This window comes from Neofelis nebulosa, chromosome 5, assembly GCF_028018385.1.
Source record: "Neofelis nebulosa isolate mNeoNeb1 chromosome 5, mNeoNeb1.pri, whole genome shotgun sequence".
NCBI lineage: Eukaryota > Metazoa > Chordata > Mammalia > Carnivora > Felidae > Neofelis > Neofelis nebulosa.
In genome coordinates this window covers 6935537-6951989 of record NC_080786.1, presented here as the reverse complement: position 1 = coordinate 6951989, position 16453 = coordinate 6935537, and the positions used below count along the sequence as shown (strand labels likewise).

Sequence of the window (16453 nt, the reverse complement as noted above, 5' to 3'; positions counted from 1 at the left end):
ACTTTTGCAGATCTGAAAGGAGCAGAGACGTGGGGAAACAGGAATGACCCTCATTCTGTGAAGGCTTTTGTAACCAACAGCCTTGGGGACATGTAAGGGGACAGCCAGATTATAGCTAAATGGAAAGAAGGAGGTTTCGGGGGGTTGATGTGAGACCCTGTGAGTGATGGGTTCTTCTGCAGGCACTGCTTCATTCCTAGGTCCCAGGAAGAATTGGGCACACGTCTGGTGTTGTCTTCAGTGGAGCCCAGTGGGCATTTTGGATGGGACAATGTACCACTTAGCAGATCTGTCCGGGGTTCGGCATCCCTAGACCTACCCACTAAAGACCAGTAGGGCCTCCAGTCGTTGTGACAGACAGCCAAAAACACCCACATGTATTTCCAGCCACCTTCTGTAGGGCCTCCCCCACCAGTTGGGAACCGGAGGCAGATTTGCTCATACATCAGTGGGGAGAATGGGAGAGCAAGTCTGGGAAGCTTGATGACTTTTTCTGTTGAAGATCCTCAAGGTTGGAATTGATCGGCAGACTATCTTGTGTAGAACTGCTCAGGTACAGCAACACAGACTCCCCGGGTCCCTGACTGTTCTAACCTTTGTTACGAAGCTCTTATTCGTAATCAAAATAATTTAAAATAATCTGCTGAATGTGAATGTTCAATACTACTCCCCATCTCTTCAAGTTCCCTCCTAGTTCTTATCTCTCTAGACGGAGATACAAGACGAAGGGTTTTGCTGGTGTCCAGAGTCACAGCGTGGGCTGGTTGGAAAGTGCCTCGGGCTACAGAGTGACAGTAGCCCAATCAGAAACTGTCATGATCATGATAAGCCAAGCCACGCCTCAGTCCGCGGTCCCACTGAATTTCCTCTGAATGAACTAACTCGCGATAAATATTGTTCCGTCACTGCATGTAATTTTTGTGGCATTTGTTTGCTTGTCTTCGCAGACGTTTATGGTGTTGAACAAAAAGAGGACCATCTATCGCTTCAGTGCCAATCGTGCCTTGTTCATATTTGGGCCTTTCAATCCAATCCGAAGTTTAGCCATTAGGATCTCAGTCCATTCATATCCTTTCGTTGCATCTTCCGCCAAGTCCAGGTCATGTGAAAAGTGCCAGAGCCCCAGACTGAGGGGAAGGAGCTGATTCTTGGAACCGATAATGGCAGAGTGCCTGTGGCTGCATGGCGGGGGCTGTGCTTTTACTGCGTGTGAACAAGGCTTGGCCCTGCCCTGGGATCCTGTGGCCTCAGAAGGAGACGGGCCAAAAGGCAGGCAATTTCTTCAGTGGGTCGGGCAGTTTGGGAGCAGTAGTGTGGAGAGGCACCGCTGTGCTTTGGAGGCATCCGGGGGGACTTCCCGGAGAAAGGAACATCTAAGTTGGGGCCCAGACAAAGGTGGCAAACCATCTACCTGTCTCTGTATTTAGCTGCTAACGGTGTTGTGTTGGACCTAGACAGAATTTATTTATTTTTAAAAAAAGTTTTTTTTTTTTAACGTTTTATTTATTTTTGAGACAGAGAGAGAGCATGAATGGGGGAGGGGCAGAGAGAGAGGGAGACACAGAATCGGAAGCAGGCTCCAGGCTCTGAGCCATCAGCCCAGGGCCCGACGCGGGGCTCGAACTCACGGACCACGAGATCGTGACCTGAGCTGAAGTCAGACGCTTAACCGACTGAGCCACCCAGGCACCCCGGACCTAGACAGAATTTAAAGCTTTATGGAAACACTCTGTAATGTGGAAAGTCCGGATTTCTGGCTTCTTTTGAAAAACGGAACCTCTCTCAAGGCTCAGCCTATAGTCCTAGCTGGCAAAAATCGGTGTAGTGAGGAACCACTGCCTGTTTTAGAGGGTCCATGCAAGCTCTGCTTCACCACCTCTCCACCCCTCTCTGTGGCCCATTTTACCCATTTAAAGGACTCCCGAGACTCTTAAGGCTTTGAGTTTGCAACCTCAGTCTTAAGGATAAAGACAGGAGGGGATTATTGAGCATTCCTGCTGTGTGCAGGGGGTGGTGGAAGATGCCAGGCAGTTTTAGACTGGGGGAGGTCGGGAAGACATGGACTGGTACATGTATTGAAGTACTGGGGGGATGGGAAGGAATAACTGTTCAGGTTGGCTTCCCTAGAAGCAGAATCTGAGATGGGGATTCTTATTTAATCCCCATCTTTAGTATTATTATTATTTGTAAAATTTTTTAACGTTTATTTATTATTGAGAGACACAGAGAGACAGAGTGTGAGCAGGGGAGGGGCAGAGAGAGGGGGCGACCCAGAATCCGAAGCAGGCTCCAGGCCCCGAGCTGTCAGCACAGAGCCCGACGTGGGGCTCGAACCCACGAGCCGCGAGATCATGACCGGAGCCGAAGTCGGACTCCGAACCGACTGAGTCACCCAGGCGCACCCCCCCCCCATCTTTATTATTTAATTATTTAATACTAAATGATGACTTAGTAGAGGAGTTGCCCTCTGGAGAAGGAAAGAGGGAAGCAGGATGGAGAGAAAGAGGAACAAACAAGGATAGGGTCTCAGCTGAGCCCACATCAGCTGGAGTCCACCAGGAGCTCTGGAGCACCGATGACGTCACAGAGGAAGCCCACCTGGAAGCGAGGGCCAGTTTTTTTCTACGTCTCAGTCAGTCGGACATGAGGGAGGGAGTTGTAGCCCTCCAGGTGAAGGGGCTGCCATTTGGCTGAGGACCGTTCTTCAGGGGAGGGGACAGGTGTGGGCGGTCGCCCGCCAACACGCACCGTCCGCAGACAGGTTGCACCTGCAGCCAATGGGGCCTGGAGGTATGCCCGCAGCCTCCACCGTGACGGATGACCCGGGCCACCCTGAAGTGTACCTGCCTTAACAGACAGCGGTTACATTGTTCAGTATGTTCATCATCTGCACCGTCATCATCAACTGCGTGTTCATGGCCACCGCCTGTGGGAAGGACAACAGCAACATATATACCGACAATGCCGAGTAAGTGTTTGTCCTGCGCTCATCCGACCTAAGGTTTGGAACAAATACGCCTAAACGACCTGTGATTAGATCAGAGTTCAGCTATACAGAGAAAGACAAAGTCGCCCATGATCCCAACTTCCCAGTGCAAATGTTGGAAGGGTCCATTTTAGTTTGGTACACATATTTTTAACAATTATTTTTAAAGACCTCCAAAATAATAAGCAGCGCACTTACAACTTTTATGTCTAGCTTTTAAGAGGTTTTCTTTGTGTTTATAGAGGCTTTATAGGAATCTGCTTTTATGGTAATATAACATTCTATCAGGTGAATAAACCATAATTTACTTAACCGTTCTAGTATCTTACTCCTATAAATATCACTGCAGCAAGCATCTTTTTTGCATAAAGCTACTTTTCAAAAATGATTACTTTTCTTAGGGTAGAGTCTTAGAAATGGGTTTACTAGATCAAAAGTACATTGCAATGCTTGAAAAACATATGGGGACAAAATGTTTTCCAAAAGGTTTGGGATAGTTGTTAATTTATGGAGTTAACAATATTTCCATTTCCCATGTATCATTTTTGCTTTTTCCCTGGTGAGTTTGAGTGAGTTCTTCCTATAATTAAAATATTAACTTTTCATAATTTTTAGTTGACTATTCAGTAATGCAAGTTAATTTTTCAACTTAGAAAGTTCTGTATTTTGATAAGTATTCTCTTATCAAAGAGAATGTTGTCCTAGTTTTTCTAATTGAACATATTTGCTGCTTTAGTCTTTCAGGAATATATTGAATAATTGAGAGAATAATAAGAAATCACTTATTTTATTCACATATTTTTATCCCATATTTAGCTTAACTGTGTGATAGAAACCATCACAGTGAACATACAGAACGTACAGAACATTCCAGACACTCTAAAATTTCCACTTGGCAGTCAATCCCTTGACCCCCACTCGCAACCCCAGACAAATACTGATCTGCCTTCTGTCGCTCTAGACCAGTATTGCCTTTTCTAGAATTTAATATAAGTGGACTCATATAATGCATATGATACTATACTTTCCTATCTGGCTTCTTCCACTTAGCATGTTTTGAGATGCACCTGTGCTGTTGTTTGTATCACTAGCTTTTCCCCTCCTTGGTGTTGAGTTGTATTCCTTTGTATGAGCATATCACAATTTGTTTTCCCATTCACCTGTTGATGGACATGTGGGTTGTTTCTAGTTTTGGCCATTATGAATAAAGCTGCTAAGAACATTTCTGTATAAAAGTCTGTTTATGGGGATCACTTGGGTGGCTCAGTCGGTTGAGCATCTGACTCTTGATTTGGGGTCAGGTCATGATCCCAGGGTCGTGAGACAGAGCCCCATGTTGAGTTCTGTGCTGGGTGAGGAACCTGCTTAAGATGCTGTCTCTCCCTCTGCCCTCTACCCTGCTCATGCTCTTTCTTTTTCTCTCTCTAAAAATTGAATTAATTAAGTAGGTAAGTAAAAGTCTTTTTGTAGATATATGTTTGCATTTCCCTTGGATAAATACGTAGGAGTGGAATTGCTGTGACATATATGTGAAGTATATGAGTGAGTAACTTTGTAAGAAATGGCCAAACTTCTCCAAAGTGAACTGTTTTACATTCCTGCAATATATGAAGGCTTCAAAGTCTTTATTAATTTCATCCTTAATTTGCTCTTCTGTTTCTAGCTTCTTAAGGTAGAAACTTAAATAGTTGGTTTTAGACCATTCTTCTTTTCTTGTACAATTGTATAAAGCTATAAATTTCCACTACGCACTGCTAAAGAAAGCTTCATCCCACATATTTTGATATGTTGTGTTTTTATCACCTTTTGGGTAAACATTCCCTACTTATGATTACTTCTTTGTCCCATGTGTTATTTAGAAGTGTGTTTTTTTCCAAATATTTTATATTTTTCTAGTTGCCTTATTGTTAATGATTTCCAATTTAATTCTGTGGAAAGGATATACTCTGTAAGTTTTCAATCTTTTGAAATTAGGAGAAACTTATTTTATGGCTCTATGGGGAATGTTTCATGTGTACATGAAAAAATGTGGATTCTGCAGTTTGATATGATTGTCTGTAAATAGTCCTATTAGGTTAAGGTGGTTGATAGTGTCATTTATATATTTTATCCTTTTGCCATTTCAATTAGTACTTCTATGAATTACTGAGGAGAGGCTTGAAATCTCCATCTATGATTGTGAGTTGGTCTATTATCCCTTCATTTTTGGCAAATTTTGCTTTATATATTTTTGCAGCACTATTATTAGGCACATACAGATTTATGGTTATTATATCTTTCTGATGTATGCATTCTTTTATCAGCATGAAATGCCCTTCTTTATCTCTAGTAATATTCCTTTTAGTATTTGTTTTGTCTGAGGTTAATACAGCTACTCCAGTTTTCTTAGGCTCATTGTCTGCATGGTATATCTTTTTCCATCCTTTTACTCTCAACCCTTTTGTGTTTTTGTATTTATAGTGTATCTCTTGTAAAGAGCACATAGTTGGCTTTTGTTTTTTATGCAGTCTATTTTCTAATCTCTGCCTTTTGATGGTATATTTATTTCATTTGCATTTAATGTAATTATGAATATGCTTAAATTCAGGTCTGCTGTTTTTCTATTGGTTTTCTGTTGCTCTCATCTGTTTTTTGTTCCTTTCCTCTTCTATTGTTCTTCCATTCCTACCTTCTTTTTTGTTAATCAGGCATATTTAGTCTTTCATTTTAAATCTCTACTGTTTTTCTGTTAGATTTACTTCTTTGCTTTACTTTTTAGTGATTGCTCCTTCTCTGTCATTAAGTGGGACTTGGGTCTAGTTAAGGACAGTGAGCTTGGGGCTATGCCTTGAAGCAAGGGGCATGGATACTGCTGAGAATAGGAGTGATCCTGGGCAATATCACTGGGGAAAATGGTCTCCCCTTTAGATAGTTGGCTATTCCATGTGAGGAGCTAATTGAGAGTGGAGGAGTTGCTGCTCGTTATTTACTGCAGTGTCTCTGGAAGCCTTTGTAGTCAAAGTGTAGCTGAGCCTGCTCGGCTCTTCTAGTGAGATGCAATGAGTCTTCTTTTTCCTATTAATGGAAAGCAGTGGCCCAATTGGATGCTAATCTGCTCAAAGGTCATTTTTACTACTAAAAGACCCATAAGGCAAAGATATGAAAAAACCCTTGTCTAGGCTGTAGGGAAGCTGCTGCTGTCTCCTGGTGGCATTTGTACTGACAATGGATGCATAAAAGTGAGGGTGGGAGGAGGAGGTTGAAAATGTTTTTACAAAAGAAGGCATGTGGTTGAGTTATTAGGCCCATGGGGGGAGAGTTTCTCTAATTTTGTCAGTGTCCTTTGGTTAGAAACTTTTAAATGGGAAATTGATTCCAAGTCTATAGCTCTCAGAGAATGAATGCCAAAGTGCCCTAGGATCAGGCGATGGTGTTCTCTTAACCTACCTGGACACCACCCATGGCCCTGTTTGGATACCCTAACCGTGCTTGAACTGACAGTGACACGCTCCAGAGGGCCTCATTTGCCTGGTGGGTTGGGATCTCTCTGTCATGGAGCTCCCAAGCCCTATTCCTTGTGGTGGGCATGGCTGTACTCCATATCAGATACCATGGTGGGTCTGCCTGTCCCTCTATTGGCCAGGCTTCGGCTAGGAGTGGGAGGTGGGAGACCAGGTGGTTAGGTAGCAATGGCAGTCAAGGGCTGCTGTCTCATTTGCCTGAGACCTAGATGGAGATTTGCAAAATCCCACAAATCTGCAATTACAGCTTTTCCCAAAATACCCTTAACTTTGTAATTATGCCTGTTTTTTTAAAACAGTATTTCAGGGCAGACATGAATTAATCTGCTATGTTCTTTTGTCACCTAAAAGGTGATCAGCTTAGAAAAAAAGGGCTGAAGCAGAGAGCAGCTCATAACCATTTCTGCCCTTGGATTTGGCTACTTTGGATTTTTCAAGTTTCCAAGATCTTAGCTCTTTAGCTTTGTGGGCTGCCAGTGGTTGGATGTTCTACCAGAAAAGGTCCATTTCTTTTACTGTGAACCAACAGATTGTTTGAATTGATTGTTTCTGTCCCCAAAGTGGAACCTGTTGGTGTGCGTGTGCCCACGTGCGCACGGACAGACCCAGCATTTTTAACAGACTGTTTCAATTGTGGTAAAATACACATTACAGTCACATAGTTGTGCAACCAATTATCACCATCCGGCTCCAGAACTCTTTTCATTTCGCAAAACTGAAACTCTGTGCCTATTAAACACTAACTCCCCTCCAGTCCCTGGCAACCACCATTCTACCTTTGGTTGCTATGTATTTGACTGCTCTAGGCGCCTCACTTAAGTGGAATAATACAGTATTTATCTTTTTGCACCTGGTTTATTTCCCTTAGCAGAATGACTTCAAGGTTCATCCACGTTGTAGCCTGGGTCAGGGTTTCCTTCCTTTTTAAGGCTGAATAATATTTTTTGGTATGTACCCCATTGATCTGTTTATCCATCAGTGGACATTAAGGATTGTTTCCAACTCTTGGCTATTGTGTATAATGCTGCTGTGAACGTGCATGTACAATTATTTCTTTGAAATCTTGCTTCAGTTCTTCTGTGTGCATGCCCACAAGTGGGATTGCTGGATCACATGGTAATTCTATTTTTAATTCTTTTGAAGAGCCTTCGTAGTGTTTTCCGTGGCTGTTTGCATCATTTTACAGTACTGCACGAGAGTTTCTGTTTTTCTGCATCCTTACCAACACTTGTTATGTTCTGAGGCTTTTTTTTTTTTTTTGAAAGCAGCCATCCTAATGGGTATGAGGTGATATTTCACTGTGGTTTTGGTGTGCATTTCCCTGATGATTAGTGGTATTGAGCATCTTGTCGTGTGCTTGGTTGGCCATCTGGATGTCATCTTTGGAGAAACGTCTAATTCAAGTCATTTAGCCATTTTTAAATTAGGTTACTTGATTTGTGCTGTTTCTTTTTAAATTTAGTTTTTTAATTAAAATCTTTTTATGGAAATGTAATGACATCAATACTGTATTAGTTTCAGGTGTATAGTGATTCAACGTTTATATACATTATGGGATGACCACCATAAGTGCAGTCACCATACAAAGTTTTACAGTGTTACTGACTGTAGTCCCCATGGTGTACATTACATCCTCGTGTCTTCTTTATTTTATAACTGAAAGACTGTACCTCTTAATCCCCTTCACCTATTTCATCCATCTCCGAACCCCCTCCCCTCTGGCAACCATCAGTTTGCTCTCCGTGTCTAGAAGTCTGTTTTGTTTTGTTTCGCTCTTTAGTTTCTACATAGAAGTGAAATCATACAGTATCTGTCTTTCTGTGTCTAATTTTACTTAGCATGATACCCTCTAGTCTATCTTTGTTTTCATGAAGGGCAAGATTTCATTCTTTTTTATGGTGGAGTAATATTCCGTTGTGCACATATACCACATTTTCTTTACCCATTTATCCATTGATGGATACTTAGATTCCTTCCATATGTTGGCTATTGTAAGTAATGTTACAATGAACATAGCAGTGTGTGTATCTTTTCAAATTAGTGTTTTCACTTGCCTTGGATAAATACTCAGAAGTGGAATTGCTGGATCACATGGTACTTCTATTTTTAATTTTTAATTTTTTATTTTTTTATTATTATTTTTTTAAATTTATTTTTGGGACAGAGAGAGACAGAGCATGAACGGGGGAGGGGCAGAGAGAGAGGGAGACACAGAATCGGAAGCAAGCTCCAGGCTCTGAGCCATCAGCCCAGAGCCTGACGCAGGGCTTGAACTCACGGACCGCGAGATCGTGACCTGGCTGAAGTCGGACGCTTAACCAACTGCGCCACCCAGGCGCCTCTATTTTTAATTTTTGAAGGAACCTCCATATTGTTTTCCACAGTGGCTGCACCAGTTTCCATTCCCGTTAACAGTGCACAAGGGTTCCCTTTGCTGCATCCCTGCCAGCACTTGTTCCTTGGCTTTTTGATAATATTCACTGCGACAGGTGTGAGGTAATATCTCACTGTGGTCCTGATTTGCATTTTCTTCATGATCAGTGATGTTGAATGTCTTTTCACATTCCTGTTGGCAATCTGTATATCTATTCAGGTCTTCTGCCCATTTTTAATCAGATTATTTGTTCACTTGATATTGAGTTGTATGAGTTTTGTTTTTTTTTTAATATATTTTGGATGTTAACCCCCATGTGATATATCATTTGCAAATCTTCTCCCATTTAGTAGGTTGCCTTTTCAATTTTTTTTAAATGTTTATCTCTGAGAGAAAGAGAGAGAGACAGACAGACAGACAGATAGAGCACAAGTGGGGTGGAACAGAGAAAGGGAGATGCAGAATCCCAAGCAGGCTCCAGGCTCTGAGCTCTCAGCACAGAGCCAAACACGGGCGTGAGGGGCTCAAACTCGTGAACTGCGAGATCATGACCTGAGCCGAAGTTGGACATTTAACCGATTGAGCCACCCAGGCACCCCTAGTAGGTTACCTTTTCATTTTGTTGATGTTTCCTTTGCTGTGCAAAAGCTTTTTACTTTGATGTAGCTCCATTTGTTTATTTTTGCTTTTGTTATCCTTGTCTGGGGAGACAGAACCAAAAAAATATTCCTGAGACCGGTGTCAGAAAGCTTACCACCCAAGTTTTTATCTAGGAATTTTATGGTTTGGTTCTTGCATTTAGATCTTTAAGACATTTTAAGTTTGTTTTTGTATATGGTGTGATTTTTTTGGTTGTTAAGTTGTGGGAGTTCTTTGTATATTCTAGATATTAACCTCTCATCAGTAATATGGTTTACAAATATTTTCTTCTTGAAGTTTTATAGTTTCTGCCCTTGCACTTAGACGTTTAATGCATTTTTGAGTTAATTTTTATACATGGCGTAAGGTAGGGGTCCAACTTCATTTTTTTGCATGTGGGTATTGAGCTTTCCCAGCGTTATTTGCTGAAAGGTTGTCCTTTTTCCATGGAATAGTCTTGGCATCTTTGTGGAAAATCATATGACCATGTATGTTAGGGCTTATTTCTGGGCTCTCTGTTCTATTCCAGTGTTCTATATGTCTGTGTTTATACAGGCACCACACTGTTTTGATTAGTTTAGCTTTGTGACAGGTTTTGATATAAGAAAATCTGAGACCTTCAAGTTTTTCAAGATCATTTTGGCTTTTCAAGGTCCCTTGAAATTTGGGGTCCCGAAATATGAATTCCAGGATGGATGTTTTTATGTTTGCAAAGAATGTCATTGGGATTTTGGTAGATTGTACTGAATCTGTAGATCACTTTGAGTGGTACAAACATCTTAACCGTATTAAGTCTTCTGATCCATGAACATGGGCTATGGAAAGATCCAGCTTTTAACCTTTTCGTTTATTCTCCTTGTTTCTTTGCCATCATCCCCTTCTGTACATCAAAGTGAAAATTCTAGAATAGTGAGGACAAAATAGCAGTGACAACCCCCGTCCCAAGGCCCCAGGTTGCTAAAACAACTCTCAAGAATGTGGCCATGGAACTAAGCACTGAACAGCAGCTTACAACTTTATCTGTGGGCCTGTTGCTTAGAAATTCTGACTACTAGAACTTGCTTACGATGCTTGCCACTCTGAACTCGGGTTTGCTGAAAATCAGAATGCTAAACGTCACACTGAAATGTAAAAAAACCACATAAAGGCCAGATAAGACAGATGGCGTCTCTGCTTTTCCCATCACTTACCATATTCCTTCTTGTTCTGAATGATTTACTTTGCAGGTATGTCTTCACTGGGATTTATATTTTTGAAGCTTTGATAAAAATATTGGCAAGAGGTTTTGTTCTGGATGAGTTTTCTTTTCTTCGAGATCCATGGAACTGGCTGGACTCCATTGTCATTGCAACAGCGTAAGAATGTCAAAGATGTTTATTGAGGAGACTTGGGGTGGGAAAGAAGCTCCTTGGCTTCCACCAGGGGTCTCTGTGGGTCCATGTGAGTAGCTAAGCATGTCCTAATAATGCCTAGAGCTCTGAGTGCAGCGTGGGTTGGCCCTGAACAGCATCATGCAGCCAATTGGCCAGAGGCCTCCACACGTGAATCCATTTCTAGGCCACATTCATGCTCTCCTTCCTCCAGCCATTCACTCCCCAAACAGTGGCCTGTGATGGGCCAAGTTCTGTGCAAGATACAAGGGTTGTGATAATGAAAACAAAACAAAACAAACAGACATGGTTCTCACCCTCTTGAAGCTCACAGTCCAGATGGGAAGAGAGAAAATTAACAACCATTGCAATCTGGTAGGGTACAGGAGCTGGGCATGTATCGGGCTGTCAGAACGTGTAGGAGGAACCATGGAATCTGGAAAATCTTTGGCTACTGCAAGCTCTCAAGGAGTTTTCCTCATTTTCCTCTAGAAGTTTTCTAGATTTGGCCCTCATGTTTAAGTCCATGGCCCCTTTTGAGTTAATTATTGTGTGTATATTGTATATGACATGAGGTGAGGATTGAAGTTCTTCCCGGAGGAAAGGGCATCAGTTTGGCATCTGAATGATGACACAGGGTCGGCAAAATGAAGAACAAGAAAAGCAACGGCCCATCACTGGCACAATAATAGTAACCTAACATTACTTAATTTGTGCCAGCCATTGTCTTAAGCACTTTGCTTATGCTTTCCTGTTTAGTATTTGCAAAAGCCCTTTGAGGTAGATGCTATTAATTCCCAAGTTTTACATTTGAAATTCAACGGTTGGGTGATCTTGGCTATTGAAAGGTGGCGTAGTGCAGTGGTGAGAGCTCAAGAGTCAGATTGCCTGGGTTCCTTCTGGGCTTGGCCACGTATTGAGACCTTACGTAAATGCACTGGGCCTGGAACCCGGTAGTCAGTCAATACATGTTTTGATTGATTTCTCTTATCGATAGCTGTAGCCACAACTGCACGGACTATTCCAAGGGATCTTAATCTATGTCCAAATATAAAAATTAGCTGAGAACAGCCTCCCGTGCAATCTGTGGCCCCCAGCTATGGAGAATGATACTACAGACCCCGAGATGAAGGTGGGCCAAGAAGGTGAGGCCCCAGATTTCACCTTGGTGGACAGAGAGCTGAGGCCACGTTTATTTGTGGCCTGCGTGGAGATACACAGCGCAGCTGCAGGACTGAGTAGGCCCAGGCTTTTCCTGTGCTTTGTCTTCTAGGTTTGTATCATACTCACCAAGTATCAGGGCCAGTGGCATCAGTCTGTCGTCCCTACGTACCTTCCGGGTGTTCAGAGCTTTGAAAGCAATTTCGGTGGTTTCAGGTAAGTCAGTCTGACTTTCAGCATTGCCTTTTAGTGGGAGGAATGTTCTTGTATGTTAAACGTTTCTCAAGATGACGTATAAACCAAAACCAAACAAATTCTGCTTTCTTCATTTATTTGATCATTCAACAAATGTGTCTTTGAGCACCTCATATGTCTAGACACTGTGCTAACTACTTGGGGTATATCAGTGAGTGAACACGCAGAGGTCCCTGCCCTCAGGGAGTCTACATTCTGAGTGGGAGTAGGGAGACAGATACTGAGCAATAACCATAATAAATAGGTAATTACCTGCCCTGTTAGAAAGTGCTATGTGCCATGGAAAAATAAAAAGGAAAAGTAACCAACAGGAAGGCTGCTGGAAGCCGTGGGTTCAGGGAAACAGGATGTGGTTTTCAATAAAGTGATCAGGATAGGTGTCATTGGGGAGGGCGTACGGGAGTGGATTTGAAGGCAGCGAGAAGAGTCCCACAAGCGGGTGTATGGGAAGGAGTGTCCTGAGCACAGGCAAGAGCTAGGAGTGCTGAGACTGAGGAATAGAAAGCATACAGATGCGCCGAGCAGACAGAGTGAGGAGCCAGGTGGTGGAGATGGACCACCCTAGTGAAGGCGGGGAGGTATGTAAGCACTAGGAGGACTTGGGCTTTGCTGTGAGATAAATGGGAGAGCTTTGGGCAGAGGAGTCACATGACCTGACAAGGCTTTTGTTTTGTTTTGTTTTTATGGAAGTTGGCCAACACACCACGATACGTTCGTTTCAGGTGCACAATATAGTGATTCAACAGCTCTATAAACTATGCTCTGCTCACCGCAAGCGTAGCTACGATCTGTCGCCATACAGCACTCTTACAATACCATTGACTATATTCCTTATTCTTTTCTTTAAATGTTTATTTATTTTGAGAGAGAGAGAGAGTGCAAGCAGGGGAGGGGCAGAGAGAGAGAGAGAGAGAGAATCCCAAGCAGACTCTCCACTGTCAGGGCAGAGCCTAACGCGGGGCTCGATCTTATGAACCGTGAGACCATGACCTGAGCCAAAATCAAAAGCTGGATGCTCAACCAACTCAGCCACCCAGGGGCTCCTCTATTCCCAATTTGTGCCTTTCTTCTGCATGGATTACTCATTACAAAACTGGAAGCCTGTACCTCCCACTCCCCTTCTTCTGCCCATCCTCCTTCTTCCCCCTCTCTGGCAACCACCAGTCGATTCTCTGTATCTGTGAGTTTCTATTTTGTTTTGTTTGTTCATTTATTTTGTTTTTGAGATTCCACATGTCAGTGAAATCATGCGGTCTTTGCCTCTCTCCATCTGACTTATTTCACTGAGCGTCTAGGTCTATCCGTGTTGTTGCAAATGGCACACTCTTGTTCTTTTTTATGGCTGAGTAATATTCCTGTGTGTGTGTGTGTGTGTGTGTGTGTGTGTGTGTGTGTGTGTGTATTTACATTTACCACATCTTATTTATCCATTCATCTAATCTGACAGGTTTTAAATGGACTGCTCTGGCTGTTGCATGGAGAATAGAGCAAAGGGAAGGAAAGGCAGAAGCAGGGAAATCAGATAGGAGACATGGTGGTCACCATGGAAATGTGTCACTCAGATCTGCTGCGGGCAGCATAGCTGAATAATGATCCCAGCTGCCACGTCTCTGGATTCGCCACTGCATCCGTGTCCATGCCAAGATCATGCTTTCCCTGCATGTCAGGGGGCCTAGTGCAGGCCCATTGCTGAAGGACATGGGCCCCCTCTAGTGGGAGACGTTAGTTCAGGGGCTCCTCAGCAGCCAGGTTGCGACTCTCTCACAGTGGCTCTTCTTGTCCACTCCTGCTTCCTTCCCACTCTCCTTTCCCAGCTGTCAGCGCTGTGTCACGGCCCGAGGCTCTCCCTGCCAGCTGTGCTCTCTTCCCCTTTTTCTTCACAGGCATGTCACCCAACACATCCCATGCAGTTCTCATTCCAGAGTGTCTGCTTCTCAGAGAACTCAAACAGAGGCACAAGAGGCCACTGTCATAATCCAAGAGGAGAGACGGTTGTGTTCTAGGATCAGGTGGCGTGGAGGAGTGAGTCAAGGTTCTTGGCCCAAGTGACTGGCCAGATGGAGTCATCATTAACTGTAAACCCTCTTCACTAAAAAATTTTCCCTCTCTGCAGTCCTTCCCTTGCCCCTTCTTCTTCCCTTCTAGTCTCTTCTATCAATGCTTAGCTCCCCCACCAAAACGCTAGGCAATTTGGATCCTTTCAAAAAGAGGCAGTGGGTTGGTTATTTTTTGAAGCCTCAGAAAAACAGCCGCGTAATGGTAAACTGGCAGTCAAGGACACTTTATGTAAGATTTGCCCCTCTCCTTCTTTTCTTCCTCTTTTGCAAGGTCGGCCTTGGTTTCCCAAGTCAAGTGAGGGGCTCAGTGCCTTGTGTTTCTTATGGGTAAAATATACATCAGGCAGTCACTTAGCAGCTGTAGAGTTTCCTTCTTCATCTCTAAACAGGTGACCATAGTCTCTGTTTTGACCCATGAAACACATGAGATCCCTGGATACTTTCTGGAAGTAAGGGCGTGAGGTATGATCCTTTAAGGAACTTTGTAAAAATTATTCAGGCGTCCCAGCCGTCTTTCAGCCAAATCTTCTTGCTTGGGAGAAGACTCAAACATGTTGTTATAGATGCGAGTCGGGCTTAGGTAAGGTTGAGGCGTCCACTTGTTTGGCTGCCGCTGGGGACACAGTGAATGTCCCAGCTTGGCCTGAAGCCTCCTCCTTACGCGGCACTGCACTTTGTGGGAAAGTCATTTGCTGCCGCTTTGGCCTCCTGTTAGGTACCACTTTCCGTTCTCAAGTCTACCCGTCGTGGTTTACACTGATCACTGGAAACGTTGTCACTTTGTGCCATCCCACACACTGTAAGTCCTGTCTGGTCGTTTATCTCTCCACCTGTGCTGACAGCGGGGCCCCTGGCTCAGTCATGTGCTGGGGCTGACTTGTTCTGGCTCCGCAGCAGGAGAACGTGCCCATCCTTTTCCAGCTCTGCATCCGGGGACGTCGTGCTGTTTAGCCTGAAACCAGCTGGATGGGAGGGCTGTACGGAGGGAGAAGAGGGATCTGCTGCGCAATTCTGCAAACAAGGAAGGCTGTAAATGCTACAGATGGGAATTTCCCTGCACATACACCCCCTCTCCCCTCCCCAGAAAGCTGATTTTAAACATTTGCCATCCTACCAAGGATGGTGTCCTTATTTTGAAACTTGGCAGCCTATAGAGTGCCGTGGACACAGTAGGTGTTTAGTAAATATTTCTTGAATTAAAAAAACCCCCATTAGAAGTAGTGATCCGAGTTCCCCCCGCCCTAGAATATTCTCATTATCTGAGTCCAGAAAGAGCTCCTCCTTCTAGCTCCCTGCCCCCTGATTTAGCGAGGTCTCATGGCACCTTGCAGAGCTTATGGTTGGTAGTGACCACTGAACGTTAAATACAGCTCTGTGTCCTCCTCTCGGGTGGCCTCACTGTGGCCTTAATGCTGCACAGGACCCCCAGCTGTGCGTTGTCTGCACAACTGTAATCAAGTTGCCTATATGGGATGTTTCTGTTCGGTCTTCTAACTCGCCCTGCAGAGCAACCCTGTCACAGACACAGGGCGGGAGGAAGAGGCTGAGCCCTCGACTGGCGTCCACCCAATGGCACGTAACTGCTCTGGCAGAGTTAGAACCAGAACCCGGGGCAGCAGAATCCTGGGCCAGGCTAGTTTACAGTCCCAGCCTGCAGTCAGGTGACACCCGAGGCCTTGGACATTCACTCCATGCCCTTTGCCTGTGTCTGCTGTAGACGTGAGTGGGGGCTTCTTCCCACCCTGGTCCTTTTCCTCCCCAGGTCTGAAGGTCATCGTTGGGGCCTTGCTGCGCTCTGTGAAGAAGCTTGTTGACGTGATGATCCTGACCCTCTTTTGCCTCAGCATCTTCGCCCTGGTAGGTCAGCAGCTCTTTAAGGAAAATCTGAACCAGAGATGTGTCAGGAAGGACTGTAAGGATATGGATAACCTTGACGGTAAATATTCTGCCTTCCACACCTTGGTCCGTGCATGGTTAACTTTTATTCTCACCATTCATGCTATCTACAGATCTACGTTCCAGAGTCTTAGAAGGGAGGATGATTTCATCCTTCCAGGGGTCTCACATGGGCAGATGCGCTTCTTAGAGAACTGCCTCATTCTTCGGGTTTC

The 16453-nt window shown here is 44.0% G+C and overlaps 1 protein-coding gene across 1 annotated transcript in view; it reads left to right on the top strand.

Moving 5' to 3' along the window:
• The window catches only part of SCN11A (sodium voltage-gated channel alpha subunit 11), an 86490-nt gene that overhangs the window by 2967 nt on the left and 67070 nt on the right, over window positions 1-16453 (top strand). Inside the window, exons 2-6 of the mRNA XM_058729449.1 lie at window positions 948-1066; window positions 2867-2968; window positions 10726-10854; window positions 12143-12246; window positions 16105-16278. Of these exons, the coding sequence (XP_058585432.1) occupies window positions 948-1066; window positions 2867-2968; window positions 10726-10854; window positions 12143-12246; window positions 16105-16278 (628 nt within the window). The remainder of the gene's footprint in view (window positions 1-947; window positions 1067-2866; window positions 2969-10725; window positions 10855-12142; window positions 12247-16104; window positions 16279-16453) is intronic.